This window comes from Vanellus vanellus (assembly GCF_965231255.1).
Source record: "Vanellus vanellus genome assembly, chromosome: 3".
In the NCBI taxonomy this organism is placed as follows: domain Eukaryota; kingdom Metazoa; phylum Chordata; class Aves; order Charadriiformes; family Charadriidae; genus Vanellus; species Vanellus vanellus.
Window position 1 is genome coordinate 42459698 of NC_138907.1, and position 26970 is coordinate 42486667.

A 26970-nucleotide genomic window follows, 5' to 3' on the forward strand; every position below is an offset into this window, starting at 1 on the left:
AGTTGAGATACTCTTCCAGTAAGCCACATACATACACTTCCAGAAATGCAAATACTGGCTTGTGGTTTCTTCTTTCATAAAATTGTAAAAATAAAGGTAAAATCCTTTTTGCAGCATTTTAATGCATGCATGTTTGATGAGCAGGGTCTGGTCCAAATATAAAATAGTGCAAACGTGAAGCATTGCAAAGCAGATGTCTGGGTTTCTGAAATGTTTCAGGTTTTCAATTGCATGAAAAGTTAGAAAATTATTGGGTAATGAATTAATTAATTATCAAAACTATAGCTGCATTGGCTCTAGACTATGTTAGGTAAACCAGGTGCTGGACTAGAATTAGGAGTCAGGATTCTGTTTCCAGCTTTGCCTTTGACCTGATGATACAATAACAATACTTTTTTTTGATGTGCCTCAAATAAATCATAGAATCATAGAATCATAGAATCAGTGAGGTTGGAAGGGACCTTTAAGATCATCAAGTCCAACCATTAACCTACCCTGATAAAAACACCACCACTCCTAAACCATGTCCCTAAGCACCTCATCTACCCTTTTCTTAAACACCTCCAGGGATGGTGAATCCACCACCTCTCTGGGCAGCTTATTCCAATGTTTAATAACCCTTTCAGTGAAAAAATGCTTCCTAACATCTAATCTAAACCTGCCCTGACATAACTTGAACCCGTTTCCTCTTGTCCTATCACTTGTCGCCAGGGAGAAGAGGTGAAATAGTGACACTGCATGGAAGACAAATGGAACTCTGCTCATGAAGTATTCAAGATCATTTGAATAATATTAGCAATTTGACAATATTAATAATGTGACTGCTATCAAATCAAGCATTGAATAGACTGCATATTTATGTATCTATTTAAGTTTGCTATGAAAAAACCCAATCTAGGAATTCTGAGATATGATCTTTGTAAAATCTAATTTATGAGTTCTCTTTCTCTTATTTTCTAGAAATCCAGAAGACATGTAGAGAGAGTAGTTTTGACAGGTGCTGGAGTGAAAAACTTCTTAGAAACCCTGAATATATAATGGAATCTGCCATGGACAGTATGTTGTCGAACATGTACTACTCACTAAATTACATTTCTCCCCTGTTCCTCCTTACCAGCTTTTCACTCCTTTTATTTTGCAGGGATAAAAAAGGTACACAGTTTAAGACTTTCCTTTAAAAGCAGAAGATAGAGGTGTCTTCTTCTCAGTAAGGTGTATGATTAATTTGGCCCAGTCATGTCATATTGTTAGACTTTCACCATGCAGCAACTGGTCCTAAATAAATCCATGACTGCGTATTCACACAATTTTTTTGCACAGGGTCTGTCATACACAGGTAAATCTCCTTTATGGACAATGAAAGATAAAAAATTATGCCTTCCCTAAAGCCCATGCTGAAGTGCTAGTGATCTGTTACTGGAAATTTTGGAAGGTTGTGTGCTCTATTAATCCAGCTTTTAGGGGAAAAAATATAATTACTTTGAGAAATGAAACTGTTCCTGCTGCCTTTGTAAAAACAGAAGGCCAGTGATGAAGAAATAGACTGAACTAGCTTTTTTAAGTAGGTTTCAGTTATTGATTAAATATTATTTGATGGATTTGAAAACATAGATTGTAACTAGAGTTACCATTGATAAGAATAATTTAATCAGTGTTTTATTTTCTGACCCCTGACTTTCTCTATTCCTGACCCTTGTGTTACAGCAGTAGTTTGTCATGTAAAATTGCCATGGCAAGCCCATAATTTGTATATAGATATGTGTTTTGAAAGGCATCAAACCTACCTCAACTACCCATGTTTTTAGTCTCAGTCCACAAGGTATCACACCCTCCAGTCTAGCCCTTATACACCACCATATGTATAAGAGAGGGAAAAAAGCAACCAGATATTGTTTGCCAAGATACATTTCCATGAAAATTCTGTTGCTTCCACAGCTGACATATTTAATTAATTTTTTTTTAATCTAAACTAGGAATAGATCTAAACTGAAAGTTTTATTTGGGCCCTTGTGAAGGTTGTCACCCATTAGCACTTATGTGGGTCAGCTAGTAAAGCAAACAAACTAGAGGTCTTCCGGTGAGGAAGACTGATGTTTGGTCTGGCAAGCTGTTTTAGGCTCAAAGCCATGCTGAGCAAAAATCACTGTGACACATTCAGGGATAGGTTGGGTTTGGAGACAGTACAGCCACCCTAGCACAGCTGGGGGTCAGTACAACACCCTGAGTAAAACCAGCTAGAGCTGTACACAGGCAGCTTGGCCATTCCTGAACCGTTTTCACACAACACACACCGGAGACAAAGATATAAAAACAGGTGACTTCATAGCGCAAACTTTGGTATCTTACTTGCTCCGTGGCTGACAAAAAGGTGTTGACTTGCACCACAAGTTTGCCCGGGCCATGCTCCTGCTGGTTGCTTTGTGAGGATGCAACTGCTGGAGCCACCTCTGAGCACTGTGGGGAAGCACCTTAGAAGAAACTATTGCCATAATGGTTTTCATGGGCAGGATATCTGGAGAAGTCTAAATATCGGTTCAGCAGTTCCCACCTCTCCCCGGAGCAGGGTGCGGAGGAGGTCTGCCCAAACGCAGCTCCCCACAGGGCCGCGCTGCTGAAGGCAGCCGTACCGAGCCAAAACGCACGGAGAACTTTAAGGAAGAGGAGGAGACAGTCCCATCCCGGTCGTGACCAGGCTGCTCACAGCAGCAAGTGAGAGGGCGAGGTGAGGTATTTGTTGAGAGGGAGCCATGCGGCACCCGCACAGGCGTTGCGTGGCGGTAAGAAAGCGCTGGCAGGGCTCACGCCGCCGGGCACAAGGGCCTGACGGCCCGGCAGGGCAGGGCTCACCCCAGGGCGGCGAGGGCGAAGCCGCCCGAGGGCGCGCCCTCCGTGGGCGGGAAGGCGGAGGGCGCTCCTCCTCCTGCCCTCACTAGCGGTCTGCCATGGGGCGAGGAGCGGACGGGGAGGCTTAGCCCCGATTCGGGTGGGCTATGAGCGGCGAGCTGTGAGCCATGCACTCGGGGAACAGCACGGGCACGACGAGCCGCCCGGAGCCCGCGGCGGCGGAGCAGGAGGTGCCGGGCGAGCGGCCCCTCTTCAGCGCCGGCACCTACGAGCTGCTGGCGCTGCTCGTCGCCACCATCGGCATGTTGGGCTTGTGCAACAACTTGCTGGTGCTGGTGCTCTACTACAAGTTCAAGCGGCTCCGCACGCCCACCAACCTCTTCCTCGTCAATATCAGCCTCAGCGACCTGCTGGTGTCCGTCTTCGGCGTCAGCCTTACCTTCATGTCCTGCCTGAGGAGCCGCTGGGTGTGGGACGCCGCCGGCTGCGTCTGGGACGGCTTCAGCAACAGCCTCTTCGGTGGGTGACGGGGCCGCGGTCGCCTCACGTCCCCTCCCTGTCCCGCCGGGTCCCTCCTCTCGGCTGCCCTCGCTCTCCTTGCCTGCAGCCCCCGGGGGTCCCGCGCCCCGTCCCCTCTCCCCACCTGTCCCCAACGGCCACGACCCCTCTCCCCACCTGTACCCAACCGACACGTACCCCCGCCCCAACCGTCGCCTCCCCTCAGGCAACGGCCGCGTCCCTCACAGTTTCGTCCCAGGCGTTTCTTCCTTGGATCAGCCCTTCGTCCCTTTACGGTTATCTCTGCCCGCCCGCCCTCCCTCCTTGGCGGGGCGGGAGGAGGCGGTCTGTCGGCCTGGGGAGCCGGGGCCCGGCGGGCAGCCGCGGTGCGGTCAGGTGCGGGGCGGTGCGGTGCGGCGCGGCGCGGCGGGCGAGGAGCCGCCGCCGTGGAGGCTCCCCGGGGTTGGGGGTCCCCCTCCCGGCAGCGCCGCACGGCCGAGTTCTGGTAAGAAAGTCGACAGTGCCGAGGAAGATGATCCGGAGCAAACAGTAAATTCATGGGGAATCTGTTTCTCGACCTCCCGCCCTTGCCGGTGCCGGTGTGACGGGGAACTTATTTCTTTATCCATATGTGAAACTCAAGTACTGACTTTCAGTCATAGCAGTGTCACGGTTGGTTTTTGGGAAACCACTGATTCCCGTGAAATGGGATTTTTTAGCAATGCTGGATGAGTACTTCTGCTATTTCCATTTTCAAAAACTGTAAGCTTTTTGCTGTTTTCTTTCCTGACGTTCATATATACATCACCTTTACAGAAGTCTGCAGAAGAATAGGTTGCAGTCCAGCTATGTACGTGCAGTCTGTTAAAAGGAATATGGCTTTGCTTTTACTGATAACGGATGCTGCAAAAAAACAGTATTGTTTCTAATGGTGGAAGTGTTTGGCTAATCAGTAACCAAATCTAACACTCACGTCAGATCCTTTTTTCTGGCAGAGATGTATAAATTGGAGGTGGATCCCAGAGCACCCATATAATGCGTATGCACTGAAAATTGGCACTAAGAAAGCAAATGAAAATCCTTAGTAAACTTTGTTGCTTTCCTGCATAATCTGTTTCACATGGCAGTATAGTCTGCCTTTGATGGGATGCTGGGACGAAGGTGCATGGTTGCTCGTGGTTGATTTGACTGCTGCTTCATAGTGCAGCAAAAAGCTTGTGTCTTGGAAGCTGTGGTGGATGCAGGATGTAGTTAGCCTTTTGGGCAAGGTTTGGTATTGGATGATTTCTGCGGTGCACAGCTCTCGGACCTTTGTTTGCTAGTGTTATCAGGGAAAGTACTAGAAAACTTAGCTAACATAAGGCTGCGTACATCACTCAGCCAGTTCAAATACTTGAGAAACTCAAGCATCTGCCAAGCAGTTCTGCTAGGCAGCTTGAACATTAAGCCTACACAGGAGAAGTGAAGTATAGTTCTGTTCCTGTCTTTATCCCTTACATATTATACTTACTATTTTTGATTAAGGTATTTTTCATAAAGGGTCAAAAAATAAGATGCGTAGCAGGGGTAATGTTAAAAAACAGACTGTAATAATCTCTTTACCATCTTCCAAAGACAGGACAAATAGAAAAAATGAGGTATAAATTGACAAGCAAATAGCTTTATCACACATGATTTTTAATTTCTGTTTATTTTCAGGTGTGCTATATAATTTGTTGCTATAAATGTATTCAGTGTTGATGCTTTCCTGCACCCCTTAATTTAATAAATTTGTTCCCAAAGAAATGTGGGCAAACTCATGGGCCTTATCTAGAGAGTAGTCAAGGTGAATAAATGTACAACAACGTTCAGGAATATCTGATACTTTACATGGCAGAGGAACAAAGATATTTAACTTGGCTATTATAATTTGATGATAACCTAATAAAGTTATGTCTAATCTTAAGCTTTCCTTTTGTACATAGTATTGTTTTTGTATTCTCAGCTGGAAATGGAAAGATTATTCTTTTCTGTTTATGCTTCCCCACCTAACTGAGTAGGATAACAGGGACATGTCAATACTGAAGAGAAAAAAAAAATAAAAATAATGGTGCCCTGTAGGTAGCATCACATTGTGTTTGCCATCTGGGCTATTGCCACCACAGCTTCTATTTTCAATTTGTATTATGTCTATGAAGAGAGCAGTAATTTGAAGGTTTTTGTGTGGTGTTTTGTTAGTGTTTTTTTTTTCCTCTTGGTGGTGGTGAAGATACTGATTGAAGATTTCATTCGGAGTACCCAGTTATTATATTTATAAATACACTTCTTTATATAAAGGCCCAAATTAACTATTATCTTGGGGTGGTGGGGAAGGTAATATAATGGAAGTCTTGTATGTGTATTATCTAGCAGTGCTTCTTAAAGTGTAACGCTCCCCCCCCCCCGAATTTCCTCCCCCTGGAACTTTTGGGAATAAAAAGTAGATTCATTGATCAGAAGACATACCAGAAGACAAAATTGGCAGCTTTTAAAAGTGAAGGTCTCGTTAAATAAGCAGAGTAGTTACAACTGCAGTTTTCAATTGCTCTGTAAACCAGAGTGACCTAATAAAGACATTTCTAGAATAAAGTGGTGGTAGTTCTCATACCATAGATAGGGAGTCTATTAAATTATAACAGATGCTGTAAAGTTACTTTACTGCTGTGGATATGTGCTGGGATTGGACCCAGTCCAACTCATTTTACATTTGATGACCAAACCCTGTTGATTTGCAGCTATGTGATTACATTCTTGAGTATGAACTTGGACATTTCTGTGTGAGCTTTCTGTACCAGCCCTTCAGGTCGAAAGGCTCTTCAGTCTTAAGTTCAAATACAGGAATCCTTATGTAATTCTTTTTTCTTGGAAGAACAGACCCACTAAGCCCCAATACTTAGTGTAAGCTGTCTTCTGCATTTGTTAACCTATAAATGAGAGGTTCCCTCGACAGTAAACAAGTTTGGGACATATGATTAAAGCTGCTTTTTTAAAAAAATACGATTTTCACTTTAAATTCAGAGTTAATTCTCAACAAGTTTTAAAAATCAGATTCTTTCCAATTATTGTAGTTAATAATCAGGAGTCACTTTGAAAATCATAGTCATGCAACTTTATTTTTAAATTGTCGCATGTGTTGTTACAAGGTTTTTGCTCATACTGTTTTGAAAGCCAAGATCAAGGTATTTCTGTGTTCCTCTTAAGAATGTCAGTTGAGAAGCTGGCAACAGAACTACAGATTGCCTGTCTAGGAATATGTGGCTATTTTTTTGTGTTCCTTGCAATAGTCTACTTCTGCATTATGGTAACTTTATCATTAGGCAGGCCCATGTAGTAGTATCTGCTTCTTGTGTTGCGTTGTACAGCTCAGAACTTACAGTTTGTGCTACTGCTGGCTATTTTTTCTGGCATTTGAAAGCTTTTCATCAAGCCTCTAGAATTTGCAGAGGTCTGCTTGCTACAGTGCAAAACTGATAATTCTGACTACTGAACATCTGTCCTTGTCACACAAGTAACAATCCCAATTTTCTTTAATTCATTATATTCTGCAGTCAAGATACAGTTTAGGTACCTATGTCTTCACAAGAGAGGCCATGAAAAGAGCTTCTCTTTGCTATTATAAAGCCGTTCGTAGCATTCCATATTCTAGTGTGGGGAAAATGACTAGATCATATGACTGGCTGACAAGTCTTAGTCTAAGCTTCAATGACGTGGTTGTCTGTCTCTGACAGTAATCCCCATTTAATTTAGTTATACTGATTTCCAGTATTTATTTCTTAACAGGTTTTGTATCCTGATGGAATGTGATAGCTACCTCAGTTAAGGTATGTGTTTAAACTGTGAGGGCCATCCTTCCATGGAGGTGTGCAGTCAAGTCTATGCTGGTCCCGCTGAGTCTGCCACCCTCCTTATGTAAAAGCTTGAAACTCTTTCCCTGGCTATTCAACCAAGCTGCAAATAGTAGAGATCTGTGTAATCTCTTTATCTGATTTAGTAATACAGCTCATACCTGGGATGTTTGCTGTCTATCATTGAGGGCATTAGGTTTTTGGGTATAATTGCTAGAGAAGACACCTGGCAGCTAAACATACCCAAATGTCTTCATTAACAGAGAAGGATACCATCTCACCTGAAGCTAGAATTTGTTTAATTGTGGAATATAAGACCAGGGCATAATAATTTATGTGAAAAGCCAGCAGATGCACATAAACAGACAAGATTTCTTAAAATGAGTGACTGTTGCATAACTTGATGCGAACAAGAGAAGTTTGTATCCTGCCCATTCACAGGCAGGGAATGTCTGCTTTAATACCTTCTGTACACAGGAATAGGCCCTGAAGGTTCAGAAGTAAGATAATCTGATTTTGTGGAACACATATGCGTACCTCTCAAGCATCAATCACTTCAGGTACAAATAATGGCAGCTAAGCCATCTGCCAGTGGTGGTCTTCTAACACTTTTTGATATATTTAATTAAGCAAAGGAAGAAAGTGGAAAAACTGGTTGATAACAGGAATGGTCTTGAGGAACAGGAACCAAAATCATGTATCTGAGGCAGTCACTTGACAGAAGATTGCATAGTAAGGGTGTACTCTGAGGTAGACTTTATATTATTAAACCTTAATTGTTTGTGATTGACAGGCCAGTGTCACTGAAGCGTGATTAGAGACCTCTGTTTTTGCTAACTCTAAGCTGTTCTTGTAATGGTAAATAATCACTACCAGCTTGTAATGTCAAATTAATTGAAAACATTATGACCCTTCTGGACAAGTCACCATTGCAATACAGCAGCTTGATCTTGATGAACTACCAAGTAAATGTTGAGATCCAGGTATATACCCACTTTCAGTAATGTGAACTGGAGGATGGGAAAATTTGTAAGCAGTTTTATGGACTGTAGTTTCCTGTGAAAGGCTGCGGAGCATACAGCTGAGATTATTTCATTTTTGCTTTAAGGCAAGCTGATTTCTCCCCTCCCCCTTCTCATACACACACGATATTGAAATAAGGATTAATTGCCAGAGGCTGTCTTGTGGACCTGTCTTCAGTTATGGCCTATTTTAAAACAAAGCAAAACCATTTATCTGTATAAAATTGTTAGCTGCTTCATCTAAGGCTCTTCTCTGCACACTGAAAGAGTGATACCTTGTGCTACCTTCTTGCATTACCAATGCATGTTATATGCACTGATTTAATCTCACTAAAAGCGTTTTCTACGGTTACTTGGCAGTTTTAGGATCTTGTGTTACAGACAGCTGGAGACTCAATCAGCATGCTTTCAGCTTTAGCAATTTTTTTTTTAAAGTGAATTAATCACTTGCAGGGTTGAACATGGAAGAGACAATTAATATTCCACTGTAGTTTCATAATTGAGATGTATATAAAATATACTTGGAAGTCTTTTGTGTTTAGAAGAAGTGATTTTCATCTACCTAGATTTGACTGCAGATGCGAAAATTTGTTGAAAAATTCTAAGTGATACATAGCTGTTGCCTAAAACCTATTGTAACACCTAATTGCTGAATTCAAATAGACTGGTTCAATGTTTTGTAGTATGACACTACAGAGTGTGATTGCAACTTGTCCTGCCAGGAATGAGAAGTTGCTTCTACTAAATTGCTGCTGTCTAGCTTTTCAAATGTGAAGTAGTGGCTTTCCTGTCTGCTTCAGTATGCGAAATAGTAATTCAGCACTTGGATGTAGGTTAAGGATTAATTGATATAGAATATAATAAGTCCTCTGACAGAAGTCATGGTCTATGTCAGAGTTGAATCTCATTCGCTATGTTATGCTGTAGTTGCCCTGTAGAGGTGCTCAGTCTTCAGCAATACGTATCGGATTCCCTCCCTGTCCAAATTACAAGCCACGTTTTGGGGAGACAGTATGGCAAACCATGCAAGTAAGTTGTGTATTGCACAGAGAGGGCAGAAGCAATTATGCTTGTTAGAACTAGTTGAAACTAACACTTCTGAAGGCATTGCAATATTTTTGTTCTACTTGGGAATTACAAAGTCAGAATATGCGCATCGTCTGGGACACTGCAGCTCAGATGTGTTTTGCACTGTCCGCTATGATGACCTGCACTGTGCAGCTTGAAGTATTTAGTGATGTATCCAGACTAATATGAATCCTGAAAAAACCTAGAGTACAGAAGAAGTAATTATCACATATGAGAGAATCAGATCTGCACCAAATGCAGTATTTCATCAGGAAAACTATAAAAAATGGCAAAAATTAGAATTTTCTTAAAAAAAAAACACACCCTCAAACAAGAAATAGCTTGTCATTCCTTCCTGATTCTGAGTGGCTGGCTACTGGAGAAGAGGAAGAGTTACAGCATAGAAATTGCATGCTAGTGACTTAAACAGGAAGATACTTTTCTTATTTGACCTACGCAGCTTAAATGGGAATGACCCCATTTATGCTAGGGTAATTGCTCAGGCTTAAATCGGAGCTAAAACTAGCATCTTCAATTCCTAAACACAAAGAGTGTGTTTACAGTCAGTACTTACAGATAGGAGTATTCTCTGAGATGAAAATCTATAGATCAGACAAGCATTATCTGTAAACACTGAGCAGTCAAGTCTTTAGAGAGAGTTAGGAAGACTGATTTGCTAGAAGAGTAAATCAACCCTCAGAACCTTGGGCCTTAGTTTTGAATCAAAATACATATATATCAGGTATCTCAAGAAGCTTTAAGCATAGCAAAATTTGTTTCAGGTAAAAACTAAATATTGTTTTGAAATCATAGAATTGTAGAAATAGAAATGCTTTTTTTTGCTAAGAATCAAAGTATTGAATTCCCATATTTGCCTTGCTTGAAGAAAAGTACAAGTTTTTGTTTCAGGGGCTAATAGCCAAACAATAACCATAATGGCTTTCTAGAACAGATTTATTTTTTTAATCAGCACATATTTCATCATATTAAAAAATGCAACTCAATGAAATCTAAATCAGTGCTTTCCTCAGTGCTAGGACACAAAAACTGAATTGTACATGGAAAATGGAGCCATACACATGCATAGATCATATAGGAGGTAGTTGGAAGCAGCACAACAACATACATGATGTGAATATGCAGTGGCAATAAAAAAGGCAAGGTTCTTCCAGGTGAGAACTGCCACCAAAGTGCATGGCATATGCAAAGCACTGCCTTTCTGTGGGGACAGCACAAGTGTTTACTGGTGGTTTTGGCAGTGTTAGGTTGATGGTTAGACTTGATGATCTTAAAGGTCCCTTCCAACCTAGACAATTCTATGATATTATAAGAAGCCTTGCATCTGTGTGCTCTTGGCAAATCTCTGCCAAAATTTGACTTAAGTAACACTGTGATGTTCTGTGGTTACAATGGGCGTTGTTACCTGCTGTTGACCAGCCAAGCAAAACTGACCAAAAATCCATGTATGGGGAGGGGGGAGGAGGAGAGAGAGAATGAATCATAGAATCATAGAACGGTTTAGGTTGGAAAGGACCTTGAAGATCATCGAGTTCCAACCCCCCTGCCATAGACAGGGACACCTCCCACTAGACCAGGTTGCCCAAGGCCAATGGAAGATGAAGCCCTTTTTAACTTCTAATAGCTTGAAACAAAAGATTCATGCTTGCTTCACGGGATTGGTAATGGGCTAATTTATTGAAAGGACTTTCAGTGTAGGAGTAGTGACAGATATCTCAATCGGCATGTGTATTAGATGCTTCAAGTTTCATTATACTTGGATGAACGGGCTGTATGCTGTGACTTGAGATCCTTTCCGATATAGATTTGCCTTTCGATTTGATTTTGGAGCATGCAAAGAAGAAAGCCAGTAGTTGTACTTGCTACTGCCTCATATTCCCATCCTTTCCTACCAAAACGTGTGATATTAAAGAATGTGTTCATAGGCAGAAGGATTGAAAAAGAAATACCAAAGATGGAGGAATATAGAGGATGAGACAGGCTTACATATGTAAGTGGGGAAATATGACATGGATGGCTCTGGAAACAGACAAGAGAATTTTTGAGAGTGACAAATTACTTATACAAGATTTTATTTGTGTGTGTCTACTCTAGGTAATGCTATGCGTAGGGTTCCTTTTTTTTTTTTTTTTAATTCTTGCCCTATCAGCTAAAAATTTTGGGAGTCGCCTCCTACTGTTCCACAAGGGTATGGCTCCACTGGAAAAGTGCCAACTGGTGCTATGGGGGAATTGTCTTGCATGATGCCACATGTTATACAACTGAAGGATATTCCATCTGCTTATCATGTGAAATACTCAGGACCTAGCCTTGCAAAGTGATGATCCATACTAGTGTGTCACATATGAAAGACACCCAAAAGTCTGCTGACTTGGCCAGCATAAAGCTAAGTACCAGATGCATGCAACCATTCATCATGTGATAACATTGAGGACAACACACAACCACCACCTTCCAAACCCCACCAACCAAACCCCATCCCCTGCTGCCTCAGAGAGCTTCAACCTCACAGGATATGGAGTCTCATAAATTGCTTAATTTTATAGCGTGATACCATTAATACTAGGGATAGTTGCCACAGTGTTGCCAGGTACATACTTACCAGCCTCTGTGTTTTATTTAGCATATGGGTAGTTAAAGAACACTTACATCTGTTACTTAGTGTTAAAATTCTAGGACTGTTTTGAGGCTTTGACATCGCAGCTAGAGTCAACATGGAGAAATCAAGCGTTAGGAGCTAATCTGTACTGGAGAGGGGGGAAATATGTATTTTGCTCCATGAAATCCACAACAGGAGCGTTCTATTTTTCAATCTTGTTAGTAAGTTGTTTTCAACACTTGTCTGTGGTGTGGAACCAGTTGCTAATACAAATTAAACCCTTGTTTTTACTTCCATTTTAACCTGAATTAGCTAACTCAGGTTAGCATTGTGAATTTATTATTTTTTACAGTAGAAGCAAACTTTCAAATTTCTTTGTAATTTTTGACCTGAATATGCAACTATGACTGGAAGTAGAGAAATTAATACTGTACCACACCAGTACTGCTCAAATTTGCCTGGAAGTTCAGTGAGTGTACAAAAGAAGGGTACAGCAAGTAAGACCATTTTTTCCTCTAATTTAAATATGAATCTGTCATCCAAACTAAATTGTGATCATTACGGAGGCTTGTATAGTGTTTGAAAATGAACATGGCTTCAGGTGTCTGTTATCCTGCCCTGGTTTCAGCTGGGATAAAGTTAATTTTCTTTCCAGTAGGTGGCTGCTGTGTTTTGAGTTTAGGTGAGAATGATGCTGATAATGCATATTGTTTTAGTTGTTGCCAGGTGATGTTTACATTAGTCAGGGACTTTTTCAGCTTCCCATAAAAGCTGAGAGGAAGACAGAACAAGCTGGCCAGAGGAATATTCCACACCGTAGACATCATGCTCAGTATATAAATGGGGTTTGCCCGGGGAACAGGAATCCAAGATCATTGCTCGGGACAGGCTGGGTAATTACTCATTGGGTGGTGGGAGTGACTTGTGTTGTATTACTTTATTTTGAGTATTCTTTTACCACTATTAATGTTGTTATTGTTATTTTCCTTTTCTGTTATTTTTCTATTAAACTCTCTTCATCTCAACCCATGAATTTTTTTTTTCCTTTCCCCTCCTTTTCTTCTTCTTCTTCCTACCCTACTCGTGGGGCAGGGGGCAAGCAGCAGCATGGTCCTGGGTGCTGACTGGGGTTAAACCACAATATATCCCTAATTATTTTTAAATACAGGTTATGCCAAGAAGGCTTAATGATCACAGAAAAAGTGGAGAATCTTTAATGCCCAGCATAGATATCCCATCAGATCCACCAAATGCATCCTATTTCAGATGTATGTCTTATTGAGATTAAATTAATAGGCTTATCTGAACCACAAATGACCAATGCTTTTGATTGCTTTGTACACAATCCTGCATTTAAGCCCCTTAACTGTGATCATCTAACCGTTCCCTCTATCCTTCCTGACATAAGCATTTAGTGTTAATATTGGGCAAAGATACAGAACTGTGGACTGGCCATAATGAGTGACCTGTTAAGATGCAAGATAAACTTTATGATAAAGCAATGTTTTAAAAGAAGAAATCAGTGACAGTGGAAAGATGATTGAAAGATGTTGAAGTACGTCCTAATGTAGAAAAGGAAGATCTTTAGAATGAAATAATTCTGAAAGCTTTGGGTTAATTCCAAAGTGAATAATGAGTGAAATGCTTATGTACAGAGGATCCTTTTATGTTTAATATGAATTTTGCTCGAATGAAGACTTCAGGATTCACTCAAACTCTTTCCAGTGACCCATAATAAACTTCACTCAGCCTTCTCTATAGCTTCGTGACATTCACTGGGAAAAATCTGGATGACAAACAAACATACATTACATCTAATGAAACTATGACACAAAGGTGAATTTTTATATATTTGTTTCAAGCTTTAACTGTTCATTTGAAACCACTTTTACACTTCTGCTAGTTATGTTGCAGAACAAAACACATTAAGCTAGAGGACTAGTTTTTATAGAAATTATTTTGATACAACAGCTTTGGCTTCAAGGAAAAACTGATAAGCATGTACGTTGCAAGCTTTATTTGATAGTTATTACTGATTTAGAAACTATTTTCTTTAAAGATGGAAAGTCTGATTAAAAACTGACTTCTAGACCTCTGCAAATAAGTCTGCTAGAGGCAGGAAGTTTAGAAGCAGGCCCTTTAAGAAATGAGACCTTAAATCCATTTGTGGGTGGCTTAAAAATGAATGACTTCTTACTGAACCCTTTGAACTATTCATCTAGATAGGTCTTGTGAAAAGCTCTGGTTTACTTCATGAAAGCTATGTCTTTATATGTAGATTTAGCAATTACTCTGTAGCTGCTTCTTTAGTTGTCGTATTTGTTGGCTATCTTGTTATTGGCATTAATAGGTTAATAGAGCAGATTTAATAGAATCCTAGATTACCATGAGGAAAAAAGTAACTAACTCAAAATAGTCTCAAAAGGAAATGCAACTCTTTCATTTGTTAATCATAACCAAGATGTGTAAAGTTCTAGCAGTAGTCTCTGGGATGTTGAATATATCACAAATGCTGCTTGAAACCATCCCTTGACATCAGAGCAAATATCCAATTGAATTATTTTCACCTACCAAAATGTATAAATTCTCCCTTCCCCACTTCTCATTTAATTATAATTTTCTCATTTGAGAAGAAATTTTCCATCCTTGGGATCAGTGCAGCAGGGGTACAAGTAATTACCCAGATAAAAGTAACACATTAGTTTTGTGTTTTTCTCATGTTGAAATTTGGTTAGAACTTGACAGTGGTATTAGCATGTGGAAAAAACCTGCAGACTGTCAAAACACGTTGCACACTGACTGTGGCGGGTTGAATTTAAACAGAGTTTTTCAAGAATTTTGCTACTGTGTTATTAGTTCATATTATGTGTGGAGGTGGCAGGCATATTCCAGCTCTTGCTACTTAGAGTTGTATGAGACCCTTGGGTGTTTTCTGCTTTTATGGCTTTGCAGCTTCATAATGGAATTTGTTGCCACAAAGTGCACACACAGAATAGCTGAAATTCCCAACAGCTGCGAAACTCCAATAACCTATAAGGCTTCCAGTCATTGCTGCAGATCATTCACAGATGTGAAAGTCAGTTTATGCTTTAATGGTCTATCCATGAGGCTATTCTAGTTACAAAAGCTACTCTGTGCTGCTTCTTTCTCAACATTTGTGTTAGAAATATCAAATATGCTTTGCTTGCATATTGATGCAGAATAGAAAAGATGCATAAGGGGTGGGGGGGATTAATATTGTTTTCTGTACTAGACTTGCCCTTGCCTGTACTGAAATCCTGTTAAAAAACAAAGACCTTCCCCACCCCTCGGTGCAAAACTGGACCTTATGATGCACTGACTTTTAGTGGAATGTAAGTTCCTTATTCATTTTTGACAGTTTTGAAGATTCTGCTATTGAGATTTTTTTTATACTTTAGACTTAGGAATAAAAGAAATAGTTGAAAATTTTAGAAGCTGGAAAACGGTTGCCAAGAATTACAGTTATTATTTCTATCAAAAGCAAGAGCTCCCCAGTTTGTGGTATAACAGAGTTGTGCAGCGGCCTGTATTTTGAGGGCTTAAATAACTTGTGGTACTCACATTTGAAACCTTGAAATCATAGGCTTAACCTTCAAATTACACAGTAAAAATAAGTTTTATCTTGTACACATTTTTGCAAGCTTTATTTCTTTTTGAAAAAAGGCATCAAATCATACAGTACACTAATAAAGATACTCATAGAATCATAGAATATCAGGTTGGAAGGGACCTCAAGGATCATCTGGTCCAGCTGGCTAAAGCACAATTTAGACAAGATGGCCTGACAGCACCGCCCAGCTGAATCTTAAGTGTCCAATGATGGAGAATCCACCACTTCCCCAGAGAGATTATTCTGATGGCTGATTGTTCTCACTGAAAAATTTTCCTCTTGTTTCCAATCGGAATGTCCCCAGGAGTAACTTGTACCCATTATCCCTTGTCTTTTAAATGTGACTTCTTGTAAAAAGGGAGTCTTCATCTTCTTTGTAGCCTCCCTTTAAATACTGGAACATGGTGATAAAGTGTCCCCTAAGCCTTCTTTTCTCAAAGCTGAACAAACCTAGTTCTCTCAGCCTTTCCTCATGTGGCAGGCTTCCCAGTCCTTTGGTGATCTTTGTGGCCCTTCTCTGGACCCTCTCCAGCCTGTCTGAATCTTTTTTGTATAGTGGGGACCAAAACGGAACACCGTGTTCTGGGTGTGGCCTGACAAGCGCTGAGTAGAGTGGGATAATGACTTCTTTATCTCTGCTGGTGATGCCCTTGTTGATGCAAGCCTGTATCCTGTTGGCTTTCTTTGCTGCAGCAGCACACTGTTCACACATATTGAGCAGCTTGTCCACCAGGACCCTTAGGTCCCTTTCCACAGAACTGCTCCCCAGCTGAGTAGATCCTAGCTTGTGCTGCACTCCTGGATTATGTTTTCCTCGGTGCAAGACCTTACACTTGTTTTTGTTAGTCCACTCTTCCAGCCTATCCAGGTCTTCCTTGCAGGGTGGCTCTCCCTTCCAAAGTGTCTACTTCCCCACACAGTTTGGTGCCATCAGCAAACTTCATCAGGGTACACTTGATCCCATCATCCAGATCCCTTATGAAGATATTAAACAGCATTGGGCCCAATATCGATCCCTGAAGGATTCTGCTTGTGACAGGTTGTCAGTTTGAAAAGGAGCTATTTACCACCACCCCCTGGGTGCAGCCTGTCAGCCAATTCCCCACCCACCGCACAGAACACTTGTCTAGACTGTAATGCATCAGTTCTCTAGGAGGAGGCTGTGGGGAACTGTATGGAAAGCCTTGGAGCAATCCTGGTAGACAATGTCCACTGCTCACCCCACATCAACTGAGCAGGTTACTTTGTCATAGAGGGTGATCAGGTTTGTCAACCATGATTTGCCCTTGGTGAATCTGTGCTGGCTTTTCCCAGTCATGTGCTTCATTTGACTTGAGATAGCCCCCAGGAGGATTTATTCCATAACTTCCCCAGGGACTGAAGTAAGACTGATGGGCCTGTAATTTCCTGGATCCTCCTTTAGGCCCTTCTAGTAGATGAGGGTGACGTTAGCCTTCTTCCATTCTTCTGGGACATCCCACAGTCTCCACAACTTCTCAAAGAATGGCCTGGCAATAACATCAGCCAGCTCTCTTAACACCCTTGGGTCAATAATGTCAGGGCCCATCGATTTGTAGGGAACAAGCTGCTGTAATAGTTTGAATGCCAACTCTTCCTTCACAGATGGCGGATCTGTGTTTGCGTCAACTTGGTTTTTTGTTCCTGGGATTAATGTAAAGTATATAGAAACAGTTCTAAAAAAGACTGACTACTAGATTCCTATGGAGTAATGGGTGTTTAACTTCACTCATGAGAGTTACTCTATAGAATTTCTATATTAAAAAGATGGGCACTCAAATTTACAACTCTGACAAAGTTATTTGCATTCTATGGGAGTATAGCAGTATTTCATACTCCTTTCTTTTTCATACTTTTTTTTAATGATAAAGGAGAGGAGAGCAAAAAGTGCAGTTCAATCTTAAAGATTCCTGTGAGTTCAATGGCTTCTGAAATGCTGATGACACTACTCGGAAGTTGTTCCTCTGGCTGTTTCTGTTCCACTCCAGCAGTGTCCAAATGCTGAGAGATGCTGTCTGTAGTTCAATTCCACTTAATCAGTAAAAGTATTTTGTTGGTAGTCCCTTATCTGAGAGTTAAAAGGTGCTTATCTGTCCTTTTATAAGCATGTTTACTTAGATGTGGTGCACACTTGCAAGATAGCTTTTACCCATTGAACACACTGAAATTTTGTTTTCTTGAGTTTCTCTGTCATGTAGCCCACTGTAGAAGTAAAAAGAATGGCAAAACCCAGATGACTCTTAAACAGCATTATCTACAGCATGCTCCACCAGAATTAATGTGTTTTTTCCCCTAGTTATGGACTTTATCTTTCTAATACACATTTTAAAACTCGTCTCTTTAGGGCAGATCTCAGTATTCCTGTTCTTGCAGGTATTTCTCTCGTCTACCACTAATAAAGAGGCAGCCGTGGCTCCACAGCACACCAGGGGCTTTTTTTTTGGCAAAAAATCCCTACATGTTGTCTTATCCTGCAAAAACATTTGTATCCAATTTCTATTTTTATGGTTAACTACTTCAACCTCTACTCTTACAGCTATGACGTTGTTACAGTAGAGATCCTGCATCAAAGAAGAATTTACTGTAATATGCTGTGACCTGCATTCCTTGCCTCATGTCTGCATGCAACCAGACACTTCTTGAATACCAACAAAACAGGGATTTGCATTTCAGTACATACTGCCCAACAGGCTAACCAAGGTCCCTTTTATGGTTCAGATAGAAAATGCAGGTATCCCTTTGAAGAGCACTGGTTTCTGAAAAGGGGCTTGATCTAAAGCTGTTCAAAGATCTATGTGTAAGTACGAATTTTTAGTGATACTGAGCTTCCAATGACTTCCTTGAGAATGTCAAGGACTCGGTAAATTATTGCTTCTGAACACCTGTACTTTCAACCAAGCGTGTGTGCTTTTGATTATTTTGTTGTGGCCAGAGTTCAGTGCTCATATACAAAAATTGATGGTGAAATATTAAGAGTACACAGGGACATTAGTCACTGGATACCATTGTAGGGAGAAGGAAGGTGGTAAAGGGCCAGAGGTTAATTTAGGAATTCTGACTCACCATCCTGAGGAGCTGCTCTTTCTCTCCACTGATCACAGACAAAGCCTTGGTGCTCTATATAAGCAAACTGAGCCTACAGTTAAGTGATGTGAATTTTCCTCTGTAAAAATGTCTATGGATGATTTTAATAACAATCAGGTAAAATTTTGTAATTCCTGATCTTTGGGCACAGAGAAATGGGAGGAGAACTTCTTGCCTTACCTTGTATTCAGGAAGTAGACAGAATTTGATTGTATAAATCATTTACCTGAGCTAGTATAAGTGTAGAGTAGTACCTATATAATTATGTAATTATTTTCTAATTCCTGCTAAGATCTTGCTTAGAGCCACGTTTTTCAATGTATTTTCAGCATGTTACACCCTGAAAAAGGGCATGAAGGACTTCCTGTCAACTTCATTTAACAAAAACAACCACCAACCAAACAAACCTTAAGTCTTTTGGAAACCCTCTTGTCCACATTTGCTAGTCCAATTTCTCTTTCAAGTCACTAAAATGAAATTCTATAGCAATGATTTATACAAGAAAAAAACCTACAAAACTATACAAACTAACTGTGAAAGCAGTATGCCTTGCCTTCTGCATGCCCAGCAATATCTACTTCTTTGTGATGAAGGTTTAAAGATAACACTGGCAAGAAATGTACGTATTCATTGTTTCATTTCAAAGAGAGCCATGACAAGAATATGGCACATTTTCCTTTAGAGTGGGAAGTCCTTTCTGTTAATCAAGAAAGCTTTCTAAACTAATTACCTGTAAAAAGGAATCCTCTAATACTTGCAGGATAAAGTAACTTTCTTAGAGATCTTAAAGGATACCCTACTGTGAGATACTTGGCCAATAATATGCTGGTTTTGCTGTTGAATGCCTTGACACAGAGGCTATGTGTTGCTCTAGATTTTGTTATTCTTAGTTGTCTTCCTAAAATCCATGTTGCTAGTGCTTGAGTGTGCTATTGTTAATTTGTCTTCCTTAAATGCTTATCCTTTTTTCAAAGTGAGATCAGATATCTGTGATATCCTTTGAAGTGGATATAATGGTTATTCTCTCTTTGGCAGTGAAATCTGCATGTTTAACCTTCTCACAGCTATATAGATGCATGTTATGACAAATATGAATATACTTGAAGAAATGAAATGCTGTGCGTATGTGTGACAAAGTACTTGTGCTTCATATTAGAGAAAATATACATAAATTTAGACATAAATATTTGTATAACCTCACAGAGTGCTGTGAAATATACCTTTTTCTTGTTTGAGAGGCTGTGTATATGAGCTCGATGACTGAATCATTACAGATTTCAGGGGACTGACAATGCCTGATGGGCAATTTCACAGACATTTGAAACAGAAATCCTTATATCCTAATCAAGACAGAATTGTCTTGACTTGATAAAATCATAAAACTGTCTGGATAGGGTAATGCTGAGAGCTGAAAATAATCTGTGATTTCTGTCATAACGTGTTAATAAGTACGTAGTGGGGTTAAGGTGAACAGAAAAGGAAGAGCATGCACAAATAATTGAAACAAAAACTGTGATATTTTTATGATAGCAGCAAGATAGGAAAGGACACTTAAAATAACACAATGTCTTCCAAATTGGACTCCAGCAACACTTTGCTTTCCTGGTTGTTCTTTGGAATGCAAAGACTTCCAGAAAATCTTGAAAGAAGTTGGAATTCTGCTAGTCATTTTGTTCATGTTAAAGGTGCATATCTATGCTTTCAGTTGTGGAAGGCTTTTTTTTACTTCAGTCTTAACTCCGAATTCCCTAGGTTTCTAACGGATTTTGTTATTGTTGATTATCTCATTTTTATATGGCAAGTTTTTCTTTAAAAAAACCCAACAAAACTAAATCCATAACCACCACCCCCCCCAACAACAATGACAAAAAAAACCCCAAACAATTGCCAACAAAAAAACCCCACTCTTGGAGCATAATCTCTCACTTAATCAAGTAACATTTAGGAAGAAGTATTAGCTCGGTCCCTTTTTTTTTTTCTTGTCCTACTTCTTGGACATCAAACATCATGGGTCAGATACCAGCACCCTACTCTGAGTAGTTCTGAAGTTCATGATAATGTTTGAGTTAGTAGTTAGCGAGTAATGGGGTGTCACCCAAACAGCTTATTGGTGTTAGATTCATAACATGAACTAGCTAATTTTGAGTTAACCTGCTAGCAAAGGAATCATTTATCAAGATAACTCCAGTCCAATTTGCAATGTTTGTGAATGATTTAATTGATTTTCTTTGTTTTTCTCACAGGAATTGTTTCAATTATGACTCTTACCGTTCTTGCCTATGAACGTTATATTCGAGTAGTCCATGCAAAAGTGATTAACTTCTCTTGGTCTTGGCGGGCTATTGCATACATCTGGCTCTACTCACTAGCCTGGACTGGAGCACCGCTTTTGGGCTGGAACAGATACACACTGGAAATTCATGGATTAGGTTGCTCTGTGGACTGGAAGTCAAAAGACCCCAATGATATCTCCTTTGTGCTGCTTTTTTTCCTTGGCTGTCTAGTAGCACCTGTTGGGATCATGGCCTATTGCTATGGCCATATTCTATATGCAGTAAGAATGGTAAGTTAATTCAAATAAGACTTCTCTTAATGTAATATTTTCACTGAGAAATGTTGATGCTGTATATTAAGCTTGAGTCAGAGCCTAAATTTCAACTCTTGTTTACTATTTAAACTTTTGAATGTTTAAGGTTTGCCCATGTCAAGCACTACTAGAAAGGATGTAGGGTTGGAGGAGAACCCATCTAGAGCTACCAAGGTCTGTTTGTTGTGTAGTTTTACTGGGAGGCAGGTTAGGGAACTGCTTATGCTTGCTAATCCACATCAGATTCTCCCTTGAAAAAGGGGAAAAGAAAACTCTGTTTGGGGTTCTCTTGATTAAAGAACTCTCTCCTCCTTACCACTCTTGAGAAGATAATGCCTTTAAGTAGAGATTAAGCCTTGTTAAAACAGTTTTTCATGTTAGGTCAACCCATTTTAATTCAGTCCAGATCTTTAGTGTCAGAAAGTGTTAATGTTTCATATTCTGTGGGTAATTAGTCTGGACCCATTCAGGTTTGTGGTCAACGGTATTGGCACAACTGATGACCGCTACAGAGAGCGTTCACGTACGCGTTCCATCTCTTCCTCATTGTATGACTCAGATAACACTGGGAACCTGTTGCCCAGTATTCTGCTTTAAATAGAGATTTCATAATTTTAGGGTAACAATGTAAGTGGCAGAGCAGTATGGAGAAATCTGTTTATGAAATTTTCTTCTCTCTGAACATTGCTGATGACACAAATCTACAGGATTGTCGAACTAGTCAGACAAAGGACCACTAAATGTAAACTGAAGTTACTAATTAATGTGCCCTCATCCACGGGCATATTCTGAAATACTTGTAAGTGCAGCGTGTTTTGTTACATCACTGGATTTGTTGTTTTACAGTAGATTTGGTCTTCTATTTTTCCTCAAATTATATTTTTACACTTACTTCCCAGACTTGTATTGTGTATATTATGATGTTAACGTCCAGAAGGATTGTGGTTCACAAGATAAGGTGTGTAGTGTTTTTGCCTAAAACTAAATTAGAGAGTTAGTTATTCATAAATAAATGTAGAACTACTCAGTTTCAAGAAAAATATAGAGCTATTTTACTTTCCATTTTATCTTTTTCTTCTGCAGCTTCGCTGTGTGGAAGATTTCCAGACTGTTCAAGTGATCAAACTTCTAAAATATGAGAAGAAGGTGGCAAAAATGTGTTTCTTAATGATCTCCACATTCCTTATTTGTTGGATGCCCTATGCAGTTGTCTCCCTCCTGGAAACGTATGGCTATAGCAACCTTGTAACTCCAACAGTAGCTATCATCCCATCTTTCTTTGCCAAGTCAAGCACTGCTTATAATCCAGTCATCTATATCTTCATGAGTAGAAAGGTAGGTACATTAAAGATTTTCTTATTAGTAGCCAATGCTACAGTTGTGGAGTTTAAATTTGATTTACTTTAATCTTAGATATTTTTTTTTAATTTGAACAGCTAGGATAACTGGTAAAGATCTAGTAGAATTACAATACCTGATGGTGCTTAAAGTACTACTTTATCAGAAATTGTATTTTAAATGTCTGAATTCACACATGAGCACTCACATGAAAGGGAGGGGAAGGAGTGTCAAAATGTGTCTAGTTTTGACAGTTTACCCATGAAATGGATTCCAACTAGAAAACCTTATCTGAATCAGTCCCTTACCACAACAGAACTCCATCAGAAAAAAATCAGAATATCCACTGTCTGTTTTTTAGGAAGAAAAAACTTGCCTCTGACTTTTCTGTTATGGCAACACAAGGATTGAACAACTCAGCATAGTATTTCAGATATTACACCAGTAACATTTCTCGGATCTTCATTGTATTCAAAGCCAGAATCTCATGTGGATGACAGTGAAATGTGCTTTGGAGACAAGTTATATACTGTTAAGAAGACATACTTATCCATGAGAAACAAGTTTTTATTTTTGTCTGCTTTTGTAGTCTTCATTATGAAAAGTAGACTGCTGATTTAATGATGGTAAGTAGCTCATTTCAGTGCTTTACAGAGTGAACAGAGAATGGAAGTATTTGGAGTTATCAGTGGCATGTCAAATATGTGGAAGCTAGAAAAATATACACCTTTCTGTAAATCATCAGTACTGTGAAGATAACCACTGAATGCAGTTAAGCGGTGTTGGTGAATTTATTTAGACATTAAAATAGATTCACTATAACCCAGAACACTGACTGGAAGTGTAATATGCACATTGTAAGCTTCTGAAACCAAGATTGTATGGAGTTAGAGATATCTGGAGTTTAATAGAATCACTTCACAAAGGGTAAAAAATCATGAATGATTACTAGAAGGATTTCCCTGGCTTTTCATTACCTTTTAGCTCATTATAGAGATGGAATTTTCTGTGATTTCCTACACTGGTTTGCAATTGCCAGGCAGCAGCCTGGGCCCGCCAGGAGTCTGTAGGGGTAAGGCAGCCAAGTCAGTTGGTCCAATCAGCCAGGTGGGCAGCCAGGCAAAGGCTGCAGTGCAGCTCAGGACAGGACCGAGGGCAAGGGTGATCTTAAATGCTCTTCCTGAGTGAAGGCAACAGGCCCCCAACGTGGCATCTTGCAGCTCTTCCCCCACAGCTCATTTCACAGCAGGCTGATCCAGGATTACATAGCTGCATGATGTCAGAGCTGGCCTGGATATGGGGAGCTAACAGCAATTATGTTCAAAAAGAGTGTTTTTCAACAGAGTGGTTTTTTGTTTTGTTTTGTTTTGTTTTTTAATACAGTGACACTGACTCTATACGTAGATGTCAGGCTGAGTAGTTTATCTGAAAAAGATTTTGTAGGTTCTGATGCCCAGAAGCAAATGTACTGGGCACAATGCTGGTAAAGCCATGGCCAGGGTAAGAACGAATCAGCTGAACATTCTTATTGGAGACGCATTGTGAAGTACTACTCGCTCACCTCTAATTCCAGATTAATACCAAAATGATAATTTTTTGCTTATTTTCTGGGTTACTTTGCCCTCAGGAATCCTAAAACCAGTTCTTTATAATATCCTTCCTCTGTCTCACCTGTTCTAACATGCTTGTGCCTTCTCACTTCCGTGCTACTCGGAGGTACCACGTTATCTCTGAAATCTTCAAGGCCTCCACATGACCGTTGTCTTGCACCAGGTTCTCCTTCTCTATCATCTTGTAGGTTTCTAGGTCCCCTTCCCAATAGGACCTATTGCCTCCCCCGTGTCAGAGTAGGATTAATTTCCTGTAACAAAACTTTTTTCCAAACTGGCATGTCAGAGAGCTGCTTGCATAGTAGCTGGAAAAACAAAGTCACTGGCCATGCAGGATAACAAAGGATAATCCTTGACACAGCTATATGGAAGGCTGTTGAGAAAAATATCATGCTCCCTTTTCAAAGAAAAGATTAATTGTAGCCCCCCCATTTGTTGTTGTGGTGGTGTTTGGCGTTTTTTTTCCATACATTCCAGGCATGTCTTGTTGTGGGTTATTAAAAGAAGAGGAAGCTGCCCACTTATTTCTTGTAAAACCAGAGACTTTCCCCAAAGGATCTCATGTGAGCTTTAGATGTTTGCAGACATGGAACTACTGAATGAGTGCAACCTTTAACCCCCACATCTGAATGCTTTGCTTTGTGAAGGGGAGACCACAACTGGAGCATTTAAAACAGCTCTACTACTGGTATTATCATTCTATATACTGATGTGAGCATTCACTGAATACTTTGCATTATTTAGTCACAAGGTAAAACAGACTTCTTGTATCATAAGTGGCTTCTAGTTAGCTGAAAGACTTCTATTCTTTCCATATTCAGTGGGAACATTATGTGTTACCAACCACTGAAATTTCATTTTACATCTGTTACATTCCATGCTTTTGTTAAAATTCCAGACGCTGGAGTTACTTAAAAGGAAGAAAACAACACTTTGTACCCCCTTCCTCCCCTTGTTCCTTCCCTCTGCATCCTCCTGTTAAGCATTTCTGAGAATATTCTCTCCCTTCCTGCCCCACTTCCCGCTAGATGAAATGTGTGAATTTTTTTTTTTTTTTTTTTTTTTTTTTTTTTTTAATACAGGAACAACACTTGGGAGCCTAGTCCTCTTGTTCTTTGTAGATTGTCGATTGCAAATCTTGCTGCTGGTAAAATATTAAATTGCATTTCAGTGCCCTCTGCTGGCTAGGTGATCCTATTCAGCTCTTTGGTGTAGAGAAAAAAAGCACCCACTAAAAAAGCCACCATGTTTGTTACAGCACTGAAACAGACTCGGAACAAGGCCGAGATATGCAGAAATCTGAGTCATTTACTGTACTGCTGTCTTCACTGGATCATACATGATAGTGAGCATTTAGGAACTGAATGCTTAGGAAGTTCTAACTTGGTTCTATTTATTCTCTCTTGCAGTTTCGTCAGTGCCTTTTGCAGCTCCTGTGCTTTCGCCTGATGAAATTTCAGAGGAGCGTGAAAGAGACACCAGCAACAGGGAATACCAAACCAATACGACCAATAGTTATGTCTCAGAAAGCAGGGGACAGGCCAAAGAAGAAAGTGACTTTCAGCTCTTCCTCTATCATTTTTATTATCACCAGTGATGACACTCAGCAAATAGATGACAACAGTAAACACAATGAGACAAAAGTAAATGTCATCCAAGTAAAGCCACTATAGGGTTGAGCTAAAGAGACGTGAGAGTGCAATGGACTTCAGCCAGTAGACTGTTTAGGCTGAAGACTGGTTTCAGTGGCAGTGTCCATGGGCTGCCAAAGGAAACCACATACTTTAGCTGTGAAATACTGAAGGAATTCCACATCTGAAGCACTGCAGGCAGTTTGGCATTGGTCACAGTACTGAAATCTCTGCATCTGTGCCAAAATTGCTGATGGATGTCTTTACTCTAAATTTTCTTAAAGCATGTTGTAGGATTGCCATTCAGGAAAACTTGGTCAGGCTGGAGGAATGTTCTGACAGAAATGTGACAAAGTTCAGCAAATGCAAGTGCAAAGTCCTGCATTTGGGAAGGAAGAATGATGCTGCAGCACAGCAGGCTGGGCCAGAGCTGCCTGGGATGCAGCTCTGTGGAAAAGGATGTGGAGTCCTGTTGCTCAGTGAGCAGGGCATGAGCCTGCAGTGTACCCTGGCAGCAAGGAAAGAGCACCAGCATCCCAGGCTGTACTGACAGCGTCGGAGCCAGTAGTCGGAAGTGATTATGCCCTCAACTCAGCCCTCCATTAGACCACATGTAGATACTGCATCCAGTTTTGGGACCCCAGTACAAGAAAGGCATCTGTAAACTGCGTGAAGTTCAGTGGAGTCCCCCAAGATTGTCAGGGGCTGCAGTGGTTGGCCTGTGAGTAGAGGCTGGGGGAGCTGCACTGGACCAGCCTGGAGATGAAACATCTTCAAGGGAGCCTAATAGCAGCCTTCCAATAGAGATGGGGAGGTCTTCAACAAGATGGAGCCAAACTCTTCAGGGCGGTTCATAGTGGGAGGACCACAGAACAATGACCATGAACTGAAATAAGAGAGATTTGGATGGGATATAAGGAAAACCTTTTTCACCCTGAGGACAGCCAAGCAGCAGAACAAGTCAGACTGGAGATTTCCTGAGATTTCTTCCAGCTTCAGTTATCCTGTGATCCCTGGACTGCCAGCATTCTCAGTGCATGGAGTTATCACGGAAGAGGGAGAAATGTTTGAAGTTGGTGGCAGTTTAGTTGGACTGAATTGGTGCTTTGCAGGGTGGGGGTTGGGAAAAGGGATATTGACAATGACTGAGGTTATGGTT

At 40.4% G+C, this 26970-nt stretch overlaps 1 protein-coding gene across 1 annotated transcript; it reads left to right on the plus strand.

The window, feature by feature from the left end:
* Positions 1 to 3011: 3011 nt before the first annotated feature.
* On the plus strand, positions 3012 to 25853 carry OPN3 (opsin 3; the record flags this gene model as incomplete). Its single annotated transcript, XM_082480369.1, has 4 exons — positions 3012 to 3363; positions 20889 to 21208; positions 22316 to 22567; positions 25590 to 25853. 4 exons carry the CDS (start codon positions 3012 to 3014, stop codon positions 25851 to 25853), a joined length of 1188 nt encoding a protein of 395 aa, XP_082336495.1.
* Positions 25854 to 26970: the final 1117 nt, after the last annotated feature.